A 22,485-nucleotide genomic window follows, 5' to 3' on the forward strand; every position below is an offset into this window, starting at 1 on the left:
AACTGGAGCTCTCTGAGGGGAACAACTCTCAGTGCCCTTAGCAAACTACAGCCCCCAGAATTCTTTGAGGGAAGCCACGGCTGTTTAAAATGGTATCAGCAATGCTTTAAATGTATGGTGCAGATGGGCCCATAGTTTAGTCCTGAGCTGGTATAAGGTATGTTCTCATGTTCTTCCCATCTTCTCCACTCTGAACTAAGCACTGTGGATCTAGTGGCAATTCTGTGGCAATCATAGTTGTTGTTGTTGTTTATTAGGACTCCACCCATCTGACTGGGTGTTGACCTTTAAATCCCTAAATGGCCGTGGCCCAGTATACCTGAAGGAGCATCTCCACCCCCATCATTCTGCCCAGACACTGAGGTCCAGCACCAAGGGCCTTCTGGCAGTTCCCTCACTGCGAGAAGCCAAGTGGAACACCCTCCCATCAGATGTCAAAGAGATAAACAACTACCTGATGTTTAGAAGACATCTGAAGGCAGCCCTGTTTAGGGAAGTTTTTAATGACTGGTGTTTTAATGTATTTTTAATCTCTTTTGGAAGCCCTCCAGATGGGCGGGGTACAAATAATATATTATTATTATTATTATTATTATTATTATTATTATTATTATTATTATTATTATTATTACTACTACTACTACTACTACTACTACCACCACTCTGGGCAGCTTCCAACAGAATGTAAAAATACAATGAAACATCAAATATTAAAAACTTCCCAATACAAGGCTGCCTTCAGATGACGCCAGAAAGTTGTGTACTTGTTTATCATTTTGACATCTGATGACAGGATGTTCTACAGGGTGGGACCCACTACTGAGCAGGCCTTCTGGCTGGTTCCCTGTAACTTCAAATCTCACATTGAGGGAACCACCAGAAGGCCTTCAGAGCTGGACCTCAGTGTCTGGGCTAAACGATGGAAATAGAGACATTCCTTCAGGTATACAGGGCCAATGCCATTTAAAGGTCAACACTGGGAGCCAATGTAGATCTTTTAGAACCAGTGAGATATGGTCCCTGTGGCCACTCCCAGTCACCAGTCTGGCAGTCATATCCTGGATTAGTTGTAGTTTCCAAGTCACCTTCAAAGGTAGCCCCGTGTAGAGCGCATTGCAGTAGTCTAAGCAGGAGATAACCAGAGCATGTACCACTCTGGCAAGACAGCATGCAGGCAGGTCGATGGAATGGGTAGACAGCTGCCCTGGACACAGAATTGACCTGCGCCTCCATGGACAACTGTGAGTCCAAGATGACCTCAAGGCTGCACACCTAACCTGCACACTAGGAGGGCTGGTACATATCCAACCCTGGTTGCATCAACTTCCTTTTTTTGCTTGCGGTAGTTCCCTGCCCCCACAACAACAAGCTGATTCACCACCATGTTCATTTCAAATGGGAATAGCAACTTTGAAGCCACCATTCAATCTACATGGAGAAGGGCTGATCTATAGTAAAATGGCAGCTTCTGCTGATGGCAAATAAATCAGAGGACACTTAGCTGCAAGCAGGAGCCTTCCTTAGTCAAACTGAAGAGGGCCACAGAACTTCTGTGCAGTGAGACCTGGAACAGGCACCCACAGAGTGCCCATCATTCCAATGTCTGCCAGAAGTAGGATTGCCCACCAACATCCTCCCCATACATCACATCATCCACACCATGGAGTTTCATAATTAGAGAGTTGACAGGATGCCCTGCATTGCAGCTATCGGCAGTAAATGGGTAGCTTTAAAACAGCTCCATGAGCCAAAAGGCGTATCGTTGATGTAAATTTTACTTTACTCCTCTGATCTTTTTTATTACAACCTGATGTAAAGAACTATGAATATGGTATGAAGATACAGGAGACTACTGCCTTGCTGAAGCTAAGCAGGTTTGGGTCTGGTCAGTTGCCTGGATGGGTAACTGTTGCCTTTGAACCACACTGCTTTGGCTTCTGTAAGGGGAGCACAGAATAATATAAATGTCAGAAAGTAAGTAAATAGGAAGAACTTTGTGAATTGTTCAGTAATGTGAATTGTGAATTGTTCAGTAATGGAACAGGCCTCCTGAAAAGACAGTGGACTCTCCATCACTAAACAGAGGTTGGATGATACTGTATTACCAGATTTCCTAGTAAGGGTGCCTCCAACTTTATGATTCTGTGATTCAGATTCCCTGAGATCCAGCTCCGAGGGCCTTCTGGCGGTTCCCTCATTGCGAGAAGTGAGGTTACAGGGAACCAGACAGAGGGCCTTCTCAGTAGTGGCGCCCACCCTGTGGAACGCCCTCCCATCAGTTGCCAAGGAAATAAGCAGCTATCCTATTTTTAAAAGACATCTGAAGGCAGCCCTGTTTAGGGAAGTTTTTAATATTTAATGCTGTATTGTTTTTAACACTCAATTGGGAGCCTCCCAGAGTGACTGGGGAAACTCAGCCAGATGGGTGGGGTATAAATATTATTATTAGTAGTAGTATTAGTATTAGTATATATTTAGCCCTGCGGGTTCAGAATAGGGAGCAGGTTTGGGGGAACAATGTAGTGCTTCTTTGAGTCAGTGCCCCTAGTGATGGATTCCTATAGGTGAAGGGCCCTGTCGGTCTCTAAAATATACAATCCTCCCAGCGCTTCCACCAGCGCAAGCTTTGTTTGTGCCAATGGAGCTTGCCCTGGCGAAGCAGTTTGAGGATCAGACAGCTAGTCTGCAATCTTTCTGGCTGCATTCTAGTGCTGCTGTTGCTGCTGCTGCCGTTGTTGTTCTCATTTGCGTTGTAAAGGAGATTTTAATTGAAAACATATTTGTCAATACATTTCACACTGTATTATTTTGCACACACCTAGCCATCCTTTTAGTTAAATCTCATAATTTATCCAACGAAGATGAACACTTAGCAAGAGAACTGTCACCCGCCCTCACCTCCAACAAACAAACATCCTTGATTAAAACAATATGATAATGTGGCAAATTAAGCATGTCTTTTGGACTTGTATGCGAAGCCCAGATTTTTTAAAGAGAGAGGGGGGAAAAATCAGTCAAGAGAATCTTTTTATTTTAAATTCCATGCATTGCCACCATATCCCGTGGGCCGCATTTTCAAAAGCATCGATGCACTTTAGGGGAATGTCCAGCTTGCACGTTCACTACCTTTGGTGTACCTCCGCTCAGCCTAACATGCTTGTAAGGGTCCCATTTTCCGTGCATGCATCAGAGCCAGAGCGTGCCAGGTTTGGGCATGTCCTGCATTGTGCATCTCTTGGTGCTTTTCAAAATGAGGTCCAAGCCAACATAGTTTTCACTGGTGTGCATGGTGTGCATTTGCAAGCTTTGTTTGTCCTGTGCTTAGTGGGTAGCACGTGTACATATATATGTCACGGGGTCACGTCCTCCAGGGAACGCCCGTTGCTGTTTTCTGCGTCCAGGGAGTTGTTCTGTTCGGCACGTTCTTCATGATGTAGCATGCTACTCCTCAGCAGTGCTGCCTGCATCCCACCATCCAGAGTAAATATCTGCAAAAGTGGCTGTGGCTGCTGGAGAAAAGAGGGATTCTGCACGCGAAGGAATATATTTTTAGCAGGTGGAGAAGCGGGAGCGGTGGAGGGTTTGCGCAAAGCACCTAGTCCCTTGGGAAGAGGGTGTTTTTTGGGTAGCCTGGCGACATGGCCCCCAGCAAACTAGAGGAGATGGCCACTGGCTTCTGCTTCCTTACCTGCATCGCCTTTCCCCAGTCCCCTTTTCGCCTGTGCAAACACAGAGCTGCCCATGGTGCCCAGCCTTCCTGAGCCAGCAGCAAGTATATTTTACATCAGGCAGGGGAGGTCATTGAAGGTTAAGTCTTTACCTTCCTCACATCAGGGTCAGGGGCAGAGGATAAGCACTAGGTGGGATTCTGAAACACTGCTGCTTTTCGTAACGCATCTCTTGCTGATTTTCCCTGTGCAAATTGTAAAGCACCGAGTCGGGAGATTCCACCCTCCTCCCTCCAGCATACCTATGCCATTTCCAGCGCCTGTAAACACGTACACAATCACATGCAAACGCTGACTTGCTTGGTCCAAGTTACAAACACCTGTGCCTTTAAAACAAAAAACAACAAACCTCCCTTCCGAGGCTTAGCATGAATGTACACATGTAGCAGCACATGGGTGGTAGAATGACTGCCACGTCTACACTGTGGGTACAAGTTTTACTGCTCTAAAACTCCCCTTATCAGAACAAGGCAGTTAGACAACATGGTGTAGCCTCATACCGGTCAAACTATTCACCAGTCTAGCCCAGAACTGTCTGACTGGCAGCAGTTGCAGAGGCATTTCGTATCACCTGTTGCCTGATTCTCTCTTTAACTGGAGAGGCTTGGGATCAAGCCTTGCACCTTCTGCATGTAAAGCATGGGTTCTGGTCCCTTCCCAAATATTGCCATTCAGCCCTTTTTCTGCTATACCTCTTTCTGCTACCTGCAATGATTCATTTATTTTTAACACAGGATAGCTTCCAAAATGCACATCCTCCATCTACAGCTTTCCAGAAGTGGAAGGGTCCATACCTCTGGGGTTAGGATTCTGCCCCCTGATTCTGCTGCATATGTAGATTCGGCCTCGGGGGGGTCCTCTGTGGGAAAAGCTGCTACATTCACACACACACACACACACACACACACACACACACACTTTTCATCCCTGCGAGCTAGTCCAACACAACCTGACAATGCAGTTAATGGAAGAACAACAAAACAGATGTTCTACATCCCATTGGAAGTTGTAGGTGTAGTTTACATTCAGTCACAACCCAAAAACAGTGGTGCCTCGCAAGACAAAATTAATCCGTTCCGCGAGTCTCTTCGTCTAGCGGTTTTTTCGTCTTGCGAAGCAACCCTATTAGCAGCTTAGCGGATTAGCACTATTAGCGGTTTAGCGGCTATTAAAGGCTTAGCGGATTAGCGGCTAAAAGGCTATTAGCGGTGTAGTGGCTTAGAGAAAGGGGGGGAAAGCGGGGGGAAATCGGAACACTCGCAAGACGTTTTTGTCTTGCAAAGCAAGCCTATAGGGAAAATCGTCTTGCGAAGCAGCTCAAAAACGGAAAACCCTTTCGTCTAGCGGGTTTTCCGTCTTGCGAGGCATTTGTCTTGCGGGGCACCACTGTAAATTGACTGACATCGCAGATATGGGAATGGGTCGTTAATCAGATAGACTCTACCGAGTGAACAAAAACATTATTTTAGGTTGTAACATTATGACGGTTAACCTAAAATTCTGAATACGATTTAAAAAAAAATAAATCTGTAATCAAAAGCCAATTCTCTTCTAATGTAAAAAAATGGTGGTAGACAAAACTCACATGTGAATTCTGGGGAAATTGCCTCTACCCAAGTGTCAGCTTCCTCATGATGATTCAGTAAACAAGGGGGTACCATCAAACTTTAGCCATCCCCAAACTGGAGTCCAGTAAGCCAAAAATAAAAACCCAGCTGCCATGCCACTGAGCTCTACATGTATTATTATTACTATTCCTTTTTTCCCCAAATTGCAACCAAGATGATATTTCTCTGCCTCACTAGAGATGTTTCTGTGTATGTGTTCTGTGCAACAATCACTTTTCAAAAACCCGTTTTGTATTCTGCGTGTGGTTCTCTTTGGTAGCAATCTCAGGTATTTCAGTGAAAAGGGATTATATCCATTATATTTCATTTCCTTGTTGCTTATTGTTTCTGTGCATGCTGCTGCTTTTTCATGGCCCCCATTTAGAAGGTCCCATTTTTTTGAAGATTTTGTTTTTATTTATGGTTTACCTTCATATGTTCTTTTTCCTGTCTTCTGCACCTTCCTCTTTATTTCTGTCCCCAATCATCTGAAAGTTTGCTAAAGAGTGGGTAAGTGTGTCCTACATTTTCTTTTGTTTTCTTCCAAGTTCCTGTTGTAGTATGTGACTGTTCCATTGAAAGAAAGAGAAACACTGAGCAGTTCAAACTAGCGAGGAACTCTTAAGTCAGTTCTGAGGGACTAGCGTCTCACACTTCTAATTGCCCCTCACACTCCTTATTCCCCAAAGCATGATTTAGTATTTATAGCAGATTTGTCTCTTTTAATGTGGTTTTTTTTTCTGGTTGGATGTTAACATTTTAAAATAACATTAGCGCAAACAAGTGGAAATAAATACAGTGACTGAGATCAGCGCTTTCAATGTTTTATTTAATGTAGGAGGGGAGGAATGTGGAAAAGAAACTTCATCATATATTAAATATTTGTTCTTCTGTGCTTTGACAAAAACAAAAGAATGCCCCCCGTAGTGTTTGCTTAGTAGTGAAAAGCCTGTTTTTTTGACAAAGTAGATGCTTGTTTTGTTAAAATTTGGCAGAAAGCTCTTGTGCCTTGCCTCGAATCACACGCTTTTTGGTGATTCTCTCAGAGCTCCGTAGGACAGCAAGGTTTGATCTGGTCAGTAATTGGGTAGAGGGGCCCATCGAGTGGGTGGGTAGCAGCTCTCATCCTGTGTCAAAAGTGATGCTGAATGTTCAGTTGGTGTCAGTCTTTTCTATGAGCCGTCAGCACTAACCCAGCGCCCCAGCATGGTACTAATTGAGGGGCCTTATAGTGTAGCAATTGCCATCTTTTGCATGAGTCAGAACACCCATGTCTCAATCATTTTTACACTTGGTCATAAAGGCTCCAATTCACTCAGGTGCTTAACAAGCACTTGCATTTGGAACTTTACATCCTTAGCTAATTTGTTTCGCCAAGAGTGGAGTCTAAACATTAAATTCCACTTGGCTTTCTGGAAGTGGGCGACCCTTTATACCCAATGCAGCCTGTCTGCCTAAACTCGACTCCTCTGTACGTTCCCTCTGACCAACAGCAGATTTGCTGTGCACCAGGAGACAGCTGCTATGTTGCTTTTTCAGCGTGGGCTGTGTTTCAGGAGTCGTTTAAAACCTTAAAGAATGTCAATGCCTTAATTGCAACACTTTGGATCAATCAGAACTAAGAACAGATGTAAAGCGCTCTCCTACCGCTGCCCACTTTTATCATGATTTGCATATAGCAAAAAAAAAGATGCCAGATTTTGTCCTCTGCTGCATGCATTTGACTCTCATTAATGTCGGCTCAGCTGCATGCATGGAACTGAAGCTAGGATTTGACCATGATTCATGAAATCCTATCAGAGGCTTCTTGGTTTAAAAAAAGAGAAGAAAAAAGAAAAACGCATTTTATCAATCCATTACTGCCCACTACACTAGAGCACGTGTCGATCAACATTTAAATATCACAGCCGATACAACAACAAACTAGACAGAAGTGTTTGTTACCAATGATTTATGCTAATAATATTTTGCCTCCATCTTCTTCCCCCTCCTTAGCACCAGTATCACTCAAAAATAGATGAACTAATTGAAGAAACCGTCAAGGAAATGATAACGCTCCTAGTTGCAAAGGTAACCTTCAGCTTCAGGTGAACCGATTCACTGTTAACATCACTCTCTCTTTTTTCTCTCTCCCTTTTTAAAACAGCATTTCCATTAAAATGTGACACATTAAGAAGTTTGGGTGGTTTGTTGTTTCTCACAGGAGAGATCATACATCACTCAGTCTCGACAGACGGAACATTTCGTGATTGCAGTCTGTACGAAGCAACACAGGGGTGCTGAACTTAAAGTGCAGTTCAAGACGAAGACTGTAAAGCTCTTGTTTTCTGAACTTGATCACATTATCTGGACTGATTGGTTATAGCCGTTCATTGCCAGTTTGCAGGGAGAGTCCTAGGACTATAACCTTACCTCTATGGGTCCACATTCCCTCTTTCCAGGTCCTCTACTGAGCTTTCCGTCACACGCAGTTGCACTAGAGCAGAAAGCAGCTAGACTGGGTCAAACCCCAACACTTGGCCAAACGTAATTTGTTTTGGTTCCATCTTATCTCTGGGTGGTAGGTTCCAAAGTTTTTAGGAGGGTGCTTTATGTGGTTTTAATCCTTATAGTTCTTGTGGCTTTTTAAAATGTTGTGATTGTCAATCACTTTGAACTGTCAGGAAGGGTGTAATGCAAAATACAATGAACTCAGAAGCATTCTCATATATATGGCATATTGTGTGGCAATGGCAGCCATTTATCAATAGTACTGCTTCATCTAGTTTTCCATTTCCAGACTAAAAAGCATCTTGCAACACAGACTTCTGCCTGTGATCCTTGTAACACTTTGTATAAATGTTTTAAATAAATTAAATAAATGCACCATGCTTGCATTTATTTTAACTTCAATTAGGCAAACCAGGGGAGGACTATAAGGATCACAAAATAATTACAAGGACCTGTAGAACATATGGGACAACACGTGCCATTCTGGGTCTCCATCAAGGACCTACCAGCTGTTCTCCATTTGGTATTACTCTCGAGGAGTAACATATTTCTTGCACCTTATGCTTGGGAGTTGCACTCTCATTAGCTTCTGCAATATACGGCACCAACATAACTGCCTTTCTCTACACAGAATGACCAATATAGCAGGCAGAGAGCAGCTGAAAGAGCTTTAATGAACATGTGATATACACACACACAACACAAAGGAGCTTCGCTTTATTTTTATTTTTTTGCTTTTGATCAACAAACATTGAAAATGCAAGGGAATCTCAGAAGAGGGATTTTCTTCCTTGTGCATAATTTTGTTGCCAAAACAGAAAACCAAATTAGAAACCTCCTAAACATTTGAAGATGAAATTGTTTTACGCGGAAGCAAGAAAGGATTAAACATTTTCATTGATATGCTTGTCCTTTGAAAGCAACTGCTTTCCAGTTACTTATATTATTATTAATAATAGCTAATAAGCTTGGTGATGCCAAAAGAAAAATAAGTCAGTGGCTATACTTGATTCGCTTTATTAATGTATTCCATGACACCATGCTAATGTAGGACAAATGTTTAGTTATAGACAATATCAGCTCTTTACTCCAGAATAGTCAGCTAGATTACCCCACACACATACAACTTGACTTTTCTTAATCTTCAATGACTTTCCTCCCTGCTAATTAGAGGATAGAGTTCTTTATCTCATCATTGAAGTGTCATATCTCTACAAGCAATCTACATAGCTAGAAGCTGGTTGATACACTTTGAAATCCCTTTTTACTCAGATGGACTTAATACTGATTTGCTCAGTTGCAATCAGGGTGATTTGATTATTCTTGCAACTGAAGTATATGTCCTTTTGTTCCTCCAGTTTGTCACAATTCTGGAAGGAGTCTTGGCCAAACTATCCAGATACGACGAAGGGACATTGTTTTCTTCTTTCCTGTCATTTACTGTAAGTTGCCTTCTTCATCCAACCACCCAATTGTCCCTGCTTTTTGCTCCTTGCACTTTTCAATTCAATGTTCATATTTTAAAAGTAGTTTTTTCATGGACTGAAGGATGGTTCTGGTTAAAACCACAAGGAAACATCTTGCATGGTCTGAAGTTATCTGATAACAACCGTCTTGCTGAAGCCCAGCAGGTATGGGTTTGGTCAGTGTTCCAGTGGAAAAGCAGTTCCTGGGAACTGTATAAATGCCGCCTTGAGTTCCATGATGGGTGAAAAAGAGCATATAAATATAATGAATATATTAAGAAGTACCAAAATAATAAAAGAGACTTTATACCTTTCCAGAACCCTGCCAACTAAAAGCCAGTGTGTTATGGTGGCTAGTCGGGGGGGGGGGGACCTGAATGTGAATCCGTCTCAGTGGCCATATTTACTGGGTGACCTTGGACTAGCTGGCATCTCTCAGATTGACCTACCTCACAGAGTTGTTGTGCAGATTAAAGGAAGAACCATGTATGCTGCCCTAAAGGCAAGATGAAAGTCGGAGAGGGAAGTGTTCATTATCTATTTCCCTACTTTTATATACCCATCCAGTCCAACATCCTGTTCTCACAGTGGCCTACCAGATGCAGAAAACCCCATGTTCAATCCCAGACATCTCCAGGCAGGGCTGGGAGAGTTCCCTATCTGAAACCCTCGAGAGACTCTGCCAATCAGAATATACAATACTAAACTAGATGAACCAATGGTCAGACTTAGCATAAGGCAGCTTCCTATTCTCCTTTGTTCCCATGTTGATGTATGGAGGTGGTCTGTATATAGATCAGAATTTCTGTCCCTTTAATAAACTGCTGGATCAGGGCAATTAACTATAATGGGGTTCAAAGACAGAGATATAGACTTGGTTTAGGTGTAAACATTTCCGATGAAACATGAGCATGGTGTTCACTCTCCCCACCCCCCACCCCCTTGCCTTCCTCCCCTCGCAAACTGAGCTTTGAGGAAGATATAATGGTTTGTTAAACCACAGTTTCCTGTGACATCCAAACCAGGAAAGTTTTAAGTACAGCTTCCCAAGCAAGTTGGATACCTTTCCCACTACTAACTCAGCCAGGCAGCCAACCACATGTGGGGAACTTTACCACTTCCTAACTTTTAACACACAGGAGAATATGGGTGCATCCACCAGTAACTAGTGGGGAAGAAAATTTTGTAGTCCCTTCCACTTCTCTTATTCTATGATAGACATGCTCTTATTGATCTGCTTTGAGCTCTGTTGCTCCTGTGGATGTTGCCGTCTGAGGTGGTTGCCTTGCCTTATGGGCTCTGGTGCTCACAATTTTTTGAAGGAAAGAATGTGTTTTGAAAGTGCTTTAAAGGTATTGTGTGTACACAGCCTCAGATGAATATGTTCGCTAACAAGGATCTTAAACTAGAGCTTGAATATTAATATTCTAGTATTAAACCATAGCTCCTTATTTCAAACACAGTTGTTACTAACTGGTTTAATTAAACTAGGTTGTAAGCACCAAGAAAGGAAGGGGCAAGGGGACAGGGCGTGAAAGAAATGTTTGGTTTTGTTGTTTGCTCCCAGCTGCTAGACTGTAGCTTAGCAAGGCAAGAACTGAGCATCCAGACTGGGCCAAATATTACAGAGCTTTGGGGAGGTATCCCGTATGCTTACAACACTATGCCTAAAAGAAGCATCAGCAGGGTAGCATAATTCTCTAAGTCTGTAGCATCATCCTTAATGCAGAATAACAAGAAGCATTGTTCTTATTATAGTCCATTTGCTTCTCCTTTCACTATACAAACAAATCATTTCAAATAGCATTGTCAGATTTTTTTTATTATTCTAAAAAAAAATCTCCAGACACCCAGCCTTCTACCAACTCCTTTTATCAAACATTGTCCACTTGCTTAGAAAATGACATGTCACCAGGGGTCTTATGACAAGCCGTTTTATCACCTAGTAGGATACCCTCATTTTCAATTCTTGCTGTGAAATTCAGCTTAAAATTAATGCATCAGTTGTCTTAATAACATTCTCACTAACCACATCATTATAAAATATTCTTTGGATTCCTCCCCCCTTAATGGAACATCATTCTACATTTAGTCAAGGAGCTGGAGAAAGATGTTTTCTACAGTCAATAGTGTTTCTTGGACCTGGAAGTCCAGTCATTAGGTGGGTATCTCTGCCTAAAGAAGAGAATTGCAACCAAGCTGATGACAGCTGCTCAAGATTCATTTCATCTGAAGCATCTCTTCGCTTTGAACAAGAGAGTGGGGAATGAATTACTGCTACATTAATTAAAACTAGAGAGTGTATTTTACCCCCGGGACAGGTTACTGGCAATCTTATTTTTGTTCGGCACAAAATTTTTGTCATAAACTGAGAAATTTCATGGGAAAAGTCACATAATTCCTGATGAGCTGCAGCCTAGCAAAGAGATCACACAACATCCGGCAGCATGAAAATTGCAATGTATGTAGCCAAGTTTTACACTAAAGAAAAACAAGCAGTTGTGGTTGGCTGGTTGTTGTTTTTAGGGGGGGGGGAGAAGCTTAGGGTTGTTTTGTGAGAAGGCAATGTGGAAGACAGACTGAGTCATTGCCATATTATATCTCAATTGCGGCAAATATTCCTTTTATTTTGCCGCGGTTCCATGACTTCTTATTTCTGGTCTCTAATATTTTCTCTGCTTCTAGTTTTGTTACAGTAGCAAAACACATATTGTATTACTCTCTTCCTTTGCTGTGTCTACAAATACCTTAATGTCAGTGAGATAACAGTAACTAAGTTATTACTTTTTTGTAGATTATTTCCATTAGTTTTTAAGATATACAAATTGTTCTCAGCTACAGTATGTCCTCAAACAAACAGTTACTGTTTTTATGGTTGTTGCTACTTAACCTTCATTTAGTGTCCGCTATCCTAGATTAGAATGCGATTAACAGTTTTTTTTTAACCTTTTAAAACGCTTTCAGAATGTCTTTGAGGCTATTGTTGTTGATGTATTTGAAGCCCTGGACTCCTTTGAGAGGAAGGGAGGCAGATATAAATTGAATGAAGAGAGAGAGAAAGAGAGACGGGAGGGGAGGGATAGTGTCTTCAACTAAAGAGTTGGGACCCACAAGTACAGTTGAGCCCCAGCCTACTGTGTATCACTCAAATAACAGTGCTGCCGTTTTGCTCTTTGTTGCAGTTTAGGAACCTCTAAGGCAGTGTTTTTCAACCACTGTGCTGTAGCACCCTGGGGTGCCTTGAATGATAGTCAGGGGTGCCGCAAGCAACACTGGCCTCTGTCCCTCTTTCTTTCCTTCCCTCCCTCCTCTGATGCCTTCTCACATCTCTGCCTCCCAAAGGCTTGCACAGCTGTTTGTTGCAGCAGCCCTGGCTACAAGCTCCCCAGGCGGATGGTGCCTCTGGGACTGGCCAGGGGGTGCTTCCCAGGCCCCTGTGGAGCAGTGTGAGGAGGCACCTCTCTTTGGGACAGGGGGAGCAGCTCAAAGACCAGGGCTGGCAACTGTGGTTGCCCAGAGGACTCTCAGTGTGGTGTAGTGGTTAAGAGCGGTGGACTCATAATCTGGTGAACCGGGTTCGCATCCCCACTCTTCCACATGCAGCTGCTGGGTGACCTTGGGCTAGTCACACTTCTCTGAAGTCTCTCAGCCTCACTCACCTCACAGAGTGTTTGTTGTGGGGGAGAATGTTAGCTGCTTGGAGACTCCTTTGGGTAGTGATAAAGCGGGATATCAAATCCAAACTCTTCTTCTTCAGGGAGAGGGGAGAGGAGAGGAAGTTGAAGGAACACTCCACAACAGAGGGTGTTTGAAAAATGGTTAGAGGCTGCCAGCTCTGAAGGCAAGGGGTGACATAACTGGGCCGCTGTTCCTCACAGGGGTGACACAGAAAGAATGTATTGATGAAAGCAATACTGCATGTGCTGTCTCTGTGGGGGAGACAGGCCTCCCTCCTGTTCTCCTTCCTCTGCTAAGTTTAGTCACTTTAAAAATGCAAATTCCATGCTAGGGATCATTAGGGAAATGATTGAGAATAAAGCTGCCAATATCATAATGCAAATCTGTGGTGTGACCACACTTTTGAGTTGGGTGAAGAGCTCTGGTTACAACCTTAACTCAAAAGTGATGTTGCAGAATGGGGAAAGTTACAGGAAAAGGCAACCAGAGTGATCATGAGGTTGGGAAGGTTACAACATTTGGGGCTTTTCCATTTCAAACAAAGGCGAAGTTTGTAGTTTGCAAGCATGGTGAGAAGAAATGGAATAGGCCTCTCATAAAACTAGAACTCGGGGCCACCGAATGAAGCTGAATGTTGAAACATTCGGGACAAAAAAAAAAGTACTTCTTCGCACAGCACATAGTTAAAGCATGGAATTTGCTTTCTTGGGATGTACTGACAGCCACCAGCATGAATGTCTTTCAAAGGGTTTAGGTAAATTCATGGAGGATGAGGCTGTCAATGGCTTCTGGTCACGATCACTACATCATACCTTCCATATCAAAAGCAATATGCCTTTGCTTCTGGAGTGGTTGCTATGCACTTGGCCATAGGAGCCAGTTCCTAGGGACCATGGGGGGTTTGCCCCCCTCCAATAAAATATTTGAGGGGCTTGCCCCCCCCCGAAAAAGGCAATGCCATTCAAATGGGGTCTGTGCACTGCATCATGTGTGGGGCAGGGCTTACCTGGGCTCCCACAATATTCCATTCACGTTGGCACCCCTGCACCTGGCCTCCTGGCAGCGGAGTCAATACCATTGAATGGGAGGGGCAAGGTGGTAGGGAGGGTCGGTCGGTGCTGTGTGGCTTGTTTAGTGGAGCCATTCTGGCTCACCCACTGATGCACCTGTACCATGCTGCAGTCACCTGCCAGGTTTGATTATCCCAGTGATGGAGACAATGATCTCGAACCTTCCTGATGTTGGAGTCTGTCCAATTTACTTTTTTGTCAGGGGGAAATAATAAGTGGCAGCTGGACACGCAGCCTAGGCAGGGACGGTGGGGGATATCGAAGAGTAACATAGCATTGGTATGCGTTCCAATGCACATTCACATCCAGCATAATGTGCTATAAGGCACAGCAGTAGGCACTTGACTACTTTTTTTAGGCAAGGGAGCAAGATTCCCAGGGGGGATCAGAATTTCATAAATATCCACTACATTCTGGGATTTCCATTGATATTAGAGGAGAAGGGAGGGATGGTGGCAAAGTGCAGAGCCCATCCAAAGGTTCACCTTAAATCCTTTTGGAATTCAAAGTCCATGGTAATTTATAAATTAAAGGTAAAGAAAGGTAGGTCCATTAGGTCCAGTCGCAGACTACTCTGGGGTTATGCGCTCATCTCACTCTATAGGCCGAGGGAGTCAGCGTTTGTCCGCAGACAGCTTCTGGGTCAAGTGGCCAGCATGACTAAGCCGCTTCTGGCGAACCAGAGCAGCGCACGGAAACGCCGTTTACCTTCCCACCAGAGTGGTACCTATTTATCTGCTTGTACTTGACGTGCTTTTGAACTGCTAGGAGCTGGGACCGAACAATGGGAGCTCACCCCTTCAAGGGGATTTGAACCGCCGACCTTCTGACCGGCAAGCCCTAAGCTCTGTGGTTTAGAGCACAGCGCCACCTGCATCTCAATTTATAAATTATGCCTTCTTGATTCTAACTTTCCCTGAATAGGGTATTTTTAAAATAGGTGTGTGACAGTGATTTCCCCCTCCCCCCATACCTTTTAACTGCACGTGGCTTGATTTTAGTGGTCCTATTTAGTGGTTCCTTGCTTTGCAGTCTCAAACGATGCATTTCCCAACTGGAACATGTAATTTATTCATCGCAAGATGCAGGTGTGTGCCTGCGTGTGTGCCTAATATTTAGGCTATTTTACCTGTAGCTTTAGAAATATTTAGAAGCAGGTGAGCGTTTAGAACCCAAACAAGGATGCTGATCAGTGATTTATTCTAATTAGATACATGCTTGCTATAGAAATTCTCAGCCCTGCAGATGGGATGCATTATGGTACCTTTGCAAAAGGGTCTCTCTGTCCATCTGGAAACCATTCCGTTAGATATGTTAACTCGGAAATTCATGGACTCCCCCCCCCCCAACAACAGCAACAACACATTCTGTTGCCAGCTGCAGAGATAACCCATTTGCTTTTACATTGCCTACCGAGAAGGGCCACAGAAAGGAGGGAAGAGCTTGTGACATTAATAATGCTGAAGGCATGATTGCAATACCAAATGCCCATAAGTCATTGTTCCCAACTCCATACCAGCCAGAGGCCCTTTCTTACATTATTCTGGTGGGATGGGAGCAGGGCTCTTTATCAGCTGGAACTCATTTCCGGCACCTCTCAGGTGGGCACCATTGTCATTATGAGAGAACAAGGGAAGCGTTTGTGGTGAGTTCCGGCTCCTCTTTTTCTAGAAAACTAGCACTGGATGGGAGTCATTGCAATGCATTAAAACATAAGAGCCTTAAAACATTGCAATGCATTAAAACATAAGGATCCAGCCAATGGCCCATCTGGTCTAGCATCCTGTTCTCACAGTGGTTAACCAGATGCCTATGGGAAGAAGAAGAAGAGGAGGAGGAGGAGGAGGAGGAGTTTAGATTTGATATCCCGCTTTATCACTACCCGAAGGAGTCTCCAAGCGACTAACATTATCCTTTCCCTTCCTCCCCCACAACAAACACTCTGTGAGGTGAGTGGGGCTGAGAGACTTCAGAGAAGTGTGACTAGTCCAAGGTCACTCAGCAGCTGCATGTGGAGGAGCGGGGAAGCGAACCCGGTTCACCAGATTACGAGTCTACCGCTCTTAACCACTACACCACACTGGCTCCCACTAGCGGGACCTGAGCACAAAAAGAGCCCTCTCACCTCCTCCGGTTTCCAGCAGCTGGTATTCAGAAGCATCTTTTCTCTGACTGTGGAGGCAAAGCACAGCCATCATGGCTAGTAGCCATTCCTCTGCCACCAGTGTTCTGTGAGAAGCTCCAGGTCACATGGATGGAGGTGCCAATCTGACATGGGGCTTCTCATATTACTTTGGCAGCCCAGGATGAAGACACACGGCAGAAGTTCCAAACCCAACAGAGCAATAAGAAAGGAATCATCCCACTGAAGCCACAGGGACAAGCTTTTATTTCTGAAACAAATCTTTAGTGATTCATCTAGTACTCTGTTCTGTATTTCTGGAATTTTTCTTAAAGCATGTACCAAATATTTGTCTTAAAATCATATTATTATTATTATTATTATTATTATTATTATTATTATTATTATTATTATTATTGAATTTATATATCGCCCTATACCCAGAGGTCTCAGGGTGGTTCACAGAATAAAATCAAAATATAAAACCACAAAATATATAATCAAAATACAAACAACAACCCAATAACACACACACACCAAAAAATCCACATTTTAAAAGGGCATAGGATGCCAATCAAATCAACCAAAGGCCTGGTAAAAAAGGAAGGTTTTGCCTGGCGCCTTAAGGTATATAATGAAGGTGCCAGGCGAACTTCCCTGGGGAGAGCATTCCACAGATGGGGAGCCACTGCAGAGGAGGCCCGTTCTCATGTTGCCACCCTCCAGACCTCTCAAGAAGGAAGCACAGGAAGAAGGGCCTCAGAAGATGATCTCAGGGTCCGGGTAGGTTCATATGGAAAGAGGCATCCCTGGAGGTATTGCGGTCCTGAGCCGTTTAGGGCTTTATAAGTCAAAACCAGCACTTTGAATTGGGCCCGGAAACCAAATGGTAGCCAGTGCAGTCGGACCAGGGTCAGTGTAATGTGTTCGAACTGTCTTGCTCTGGTGAGCAACCTGGCTGCTGAATTCTACACTAGCTGAAGTTTCTGAACTGTCTTCAGACTCAGCCCCACATATAACGCGTTGCATTATTCTAACCTTGAGGTTACCAGAGCATAGACAACAGTAATTAGGCTATCCTTGTTCAGGATAGGGCCACCAGCTGAAGCTGATGGAAGGCACTGAGGCCACCTGAGCCTCGAGCAACAGCAAAGGATCCAGGAGTATCCCCAAGCTACAAACCTGCTCCTTCAGGGGAAGTGTAACCCATCAAGAGCAGGCGATTCCCACCCATCTGGTCTAGGGAACCACCCATTAACAGTGTGTCAGTCTTATTTAGATTGAGTTTCAGTTTGTTGGCTCTCATCCAATCCTTTACTGCAGCAAGACACTGGTCCAGCACTTCCACTGCCTCACCTGCAGATGTAAAGGAGAAACAGAGCTGAGTGTCATCAGCATACTGCTGACCACGTATTCCAAACCTCTGGGAAACCCCACCCAGTGGTTTCGTGTAGATGTTAAACAATGTAGGGGATAGGATTGAGCCCTGCGAAACCCCACGTTGAAGGTTCCAAGGGGCTGAAAAGCATTCCCCAAGCAACACCCTCTGGGAACGACCATCCAAGTAAGACTAGAACCACCGCAAAGCGATGCCACCCACCCTTAGTTTGGACAGTTGCTCCAGAAGGATGCCATGGTTGATTCTATCGAAAGCCGCTGAAAGATCAAGAAGAATTAATAGGGACCTGTTTCCCTTGTCTCTGTCTCTCAACAGAGGTCATCATACAGGGCGACCAAAGCAGTTTCTGTGCCAAAACAGGGCCTAAACTGGATCCAGAAAAGCAAGTTTCTTACAAAAGCGCCTGGATCTGGTCTGCGATCACTCACTCCACAACCTTGCTCAGGAAAGGGAGATTAGCAAGTGGCCTATAGTTAGTTAGGTTTTATCTTCTAAGTGGTTCAGTATGCTTAATTAGAATCTATCCTTCAGTGCCATGTACATTGAATTGGTCTAATAATTACTGCATTTTTATTTTTTAGTAATACTGCTAAGTTGTCCTATTTTGCTTCCCTGTTTGTGTTTTTTTGTATAGCTCGAAAGCATAATCTAAAGTTGGCTATTTTTCTCTTTCAGGTGAAGGCAGCTTCCAAATACGTGGATGTGCCCGTAAGCACAAAAAAATTACAATAATTTTTGCAATAGTTCCTGCTATGTATTTTTAGAAGAAGAAAAAACAGAGTTGCTTTTTCTTCCCCTTTAAATCCTGTCTTAGCTAATGGTGTACTATAGACTCCTGTTTACAAAAGTTTCTGAGAGCTGATTTATCCTGAAAGTTTCCTGTTAATCTTACCCTGTAGACATGCTTTCATTTATGATTCTCTGTCCCTTGCATCATATGCTGTTTATCATCCACCAATATGTAAAACAGGGCCCAGAGTCTAAATGTGGTCTCCAAGGGATGTCACTACAGCCACAGAACTTTTCTGAATTTGGGCACAACCTGCTATTAGCATGAAAAGGGTAACTTCGCACTAACCCTGTAACAACAGCAGCGTTACACTAACTCTGTAATAACAGCAGCATTGGACCAAAGCTGCAGACTACCAACTACAAATTCCCTCTTTAAAATGTTGGCTCAGACTACAACTATACCACTGTAAGTGGTAAGTGTGGGAAGGCCCTAAGATGAGTAGTAAACTATCTTTGGCGATCACTCATAGCTGAATAAGATTGTCTTCCATAAACACAGTTTTAACAATGAGTCCGTAGGTGACTGTGGAGGCCAATTCTGGATCCACACGTCCTTCCACTTACTGGGCAGGAGGAGGCAACAGTCCCAGGAAACGAAGGAAGGTACTATCACGCATTTGAGTGGCATTGTGGGAAGTGGTTCCTGAGAGCTACCAGCATATAAAAGGATGTCACATAGAGGAGGGAGAAAAGTTGTTTTCTGCTGCTCCAGAGAAGCGGACACAGAGCAATGGATCCAAACTACAAGAAAGAAGATTCCACCTAAACATTAGGAAGAACTTCCTGACAGTAAGAGCTGTTCGACAGTGGAATTTGCTGCCAAGGAGTGTGGTGGAGTCTCCTTCTTTGGAGGTCTTTAAGCAGAGGCTTGACAACCATATGTCAGGAGTGCTCTGATGGTGTTTCCTGCTTGGCAGGGGGTTGGACTCGATGGCCCTTGTGGTCTCTTCCAACTCTATGATTCTATGATCTTGAAACAATGGCTTTGAAGAACAGGCTGCAAAGATGGGGGTCTGTCGTAATTGTGGTACACAGGCAGTACAAGGTCTAAAATGAGGCCTGGCTAGAAGAGGGGGCTTGTGAGGTTGAAGAAGGGAGAGAGAGCAATAGTTCAGTTTGCTAGGCCTAGCAAGAGGGAAATTACCGGTAAAGCCAAAACAGAGGTCAGGAATGTACATTAGGAAATTTAAAAACTCATCATTCTTCCATTCTTTCTTGTTGTCTTTCCCAGGTGGCAAGCAACAATATAAGCAATAAAAATGTAACACAGCATTATTAATAAAGCTTCTTAAAATTTAAAAATACAAAATACAAAAAAATACAAAAATGCCAAAGCAGTAAAATAGAAACCATTTCCAACCACAGCAATACAAAAATATAATGGCATCATGTCCAGCAAACAGCTTGGCTAAAAACCATAAAAACTCCAGAAGGACTTTTACAGAGGCCCAAACTACCTTATTCAAAATCAGATAAACTGATGGGTCAGTTCTTACTAACATAATTTAAGTGTAACCCAGATAGGCAGAAATGTTGAATTGGTGCTGTGTATACCAAAACCAGCCTTGAACATTTCTGCAAAATAACCACATTATATCATTCTTATAAGGGCAAATAGTGCTGCTTCCTGCATCTCTCTATTCAGAGCTTGGATTATAATGAAGAGAACTCTTAAAGATCTCAGGCAAAGCACTCTGCTTGCCAGAAATTAACATTTAAATTAAGTTTAAGTGCAGTATATAAATGTTGGTGGGAGTCAAGGATTATGACTGATAAACAGGAGGCAATTGCAGACAGACTTTTTTTAAATGAGAATTTATAAACATGAATGACTACTTTTAACTTTACAAATATGGATCCATATGTAGACTTTGGAAGATAAAGATGTTTACAAATTAGTACAGAGAAGCTATATGTGGTTTTGATCAGTAAACTGTTTTGCTTACTTCAGTATATATTTATGGACGTTACAGGCAGAGTTTAGAATTTATTCCTTTTTCTTTTCACATTATGAAACATCATGACCGTTGTTTTGAAACCTTCCCACCCAAGTAGTCTAATCCACCAAATACCTGGTTACATAATATGTAGGTGCCTGGGGAGAGTTTTCCAAAAATGGGAAGCCACCGCAGAAAAGACCCCGTCTCATGCTGCGACCCTCCAGACTTCTCATGGCCCCTCTCCTGGAGGGAGCGCGTGAAGAAGGGCTTCAGATTATGATTGCAGGGTATTAGGAAAATACCTGCCCCCCATGGCTCAGGAACCTTGACATCAGGTTCCGACAACACCTATAGATTTGATATCTGCTTTCAGCCATAGTTGATTGCCAATCTCTGGACCATTACAGCATCAGACGGTGTGATTGCAGAAACTACAGGTGGGACATAAAATCCAGTCCAACCCTCTGCAATGCAGGAGTCTCACCTAAAGAACCTCTGTATAAAACCTCCAGCCAGGCAGAGCAGGTAGGCATGTGGGGATGTTGGAGAAAGCAGCTGAGCATGGCAAGCTGGAATGAAAAGGGGATGTCAGAGCAGCTAAATGGAATACCCTCCCCAACTCCCTTCCTTGCAGAGGAAACCAAGAAGGGGAAAATAATGTAGGAAGAGACCCTATGGAGGCACCTTCCTTCTCGCCATCCCGGTCTCAGGGTGGGACATTACAGTATGTTCTACAATTGCAATCTGATTTTCACAATGAAGTTGGTGCCTTCACTCCCTTTGTTCCCCTAACCCATCCAATATCTCAATTGACTGGCAAATTCTTTCAGTGGTGGGGAAACTCCCCAAACCTGTGCAGTCAGGAGAGCTTTGAGGTTTTATCTCTAGGTAAAAGCTTAGCTCTCTTAGCATCAACCAGATAACAATTGCTGCATCTAATTCTGGAAAGATGATTGTTTAGTACTGGAGAATTACAGCACTTTTTATTGCATCCTAAAGCTGGCACAATCCGCTTGCAGGAAATTGCTTGAAAAAAATATAACCGCCACGTTTACATTGTCCTCATTGTTTTTTTAAATTAATACCTTGTCATTGTTTCAGTAGGTGTTAAAAATGTTACTGGCAGCTCTGGGGCCAACCATTGGCCCTTTGCTTGATAATTGTATTTCTATTTTAATATATATATCTATAAACTACCTTCCTACTGCTTCTCAAACTGTCCTAATTTTCACCCTGGAAATTACAGAGAAGTGTTAACTAACTTCAATTTACAGTGGCTGACAATCACATCTCATACAGAAAATGATACTTTGTGATCTGCGGTAAATCACAGTAATACAAGTAATGACACCCATTACGAAGAAACTTCCAATGTGCCACAGACATTTAAGATTTGTGTGGCAGCTTTCATAATGACTCTTGTTTCAGCAGTTTAATGGGTTCCCTCTGAGATAAGTTCGATTCCAACATATGAAGGAGTGTGAACTTACTTAGTGATGATTTTCTCCCAAATTATCTCCGCGGCTTGCATCTTGTGAGGGAAACACAAACTGTGCCATGAGCGTCACAGATACCGCAAGCTTTAAAAGTTCTGGTTTTGGGGAGACAGACTCCTCAGACAGGTTGGAGACTGAACAGAGGAGTCCTGTGCACGTTTACTTAGAAGTAAGTGCCACTGTGTCCCAGCAGACCCGGGATTGCAGCCTTAGTAGCTATTTAGCATTTAGGGCCCAATCCAACAAAGGTTTCAACAAGGGAAAGTCTGCTAAACTTCCACTACAATCAATACACTGCCGAAGTATTTGTGCCCTTAACAGAGGTATAGAAATAAAAGATAAAACTGCAAACTCTTTTTTTTATAATGTGTGGTTCTGATGGTCTTTTTAAAAAATAAATACATGTACCTATTTCAAATGCCTTAGGGGAAAGAGACTAAGTGCTGGGTGTTAGCCTTCTAACGTTGTATAATAGGAGATTTGCGTACAGAGGACACAAGGGGTGGGGTGGGGGGTGAACCCAGCAGGAGTTGTTGCTTTGCTAATTAGGTCAATAGTACCAAACATTGCAAGAGAGGACTTCCTGGCACCAAGAGCGTCAAGGGAAAGTCTATATCCATCTAAGCGGCTTCCCTCCGGGCAAAAGAGAGAAAGAGAGATAGTCTGTGCATACGGAGATCTTTCTACGCTGTGCAAG

The 22,485-nt window shown here is 43.3% G+C and overlaps 1 protein-coding gene across 9 annotated transcripts in view; it reads left to right on the forward strand.

Annotated features, from left to right (window-relative positions):
* Positions 1-22,485, forward strand: part of CADPS (calcium dependent secretion activator) — a 356,444-nt gene that overhangs the window by 288,742 nt on the left and 45,217 nt on the right. For all 9 annotated transcript variants that reach the window (XM_083491182.1, XM_083491174.1, XM_083491178.1 and 6 more), the window contains 3 exons: positions 7,331-7,405; positions 9,184-9,267; positions 18,236-18,268. In XM_083491182.1, coding sequence (XP_083347308.1) covers positions 7,331-7,405; positions 9,184-9,267; positions 18,236-18,268 — 192 coding nt within the window. The remainder of the gene's footprint in view (positions 1-7,330; positions 7,406-9,183; positions 9,268-18,235; positions 18,269-22,485) is intronic.

Source organism: Podarcis liolepis, assembly GCF_965112155.1.
Source record: "Podarcis liolepis genome assembly, chromosome: 2".
Taxonomy (NCBI): Eukaryota; Metazoa; Chordata; class Lepidosauria; order Squamata; family Lacertidae; genus Podarcis; species Podarcis liolepis.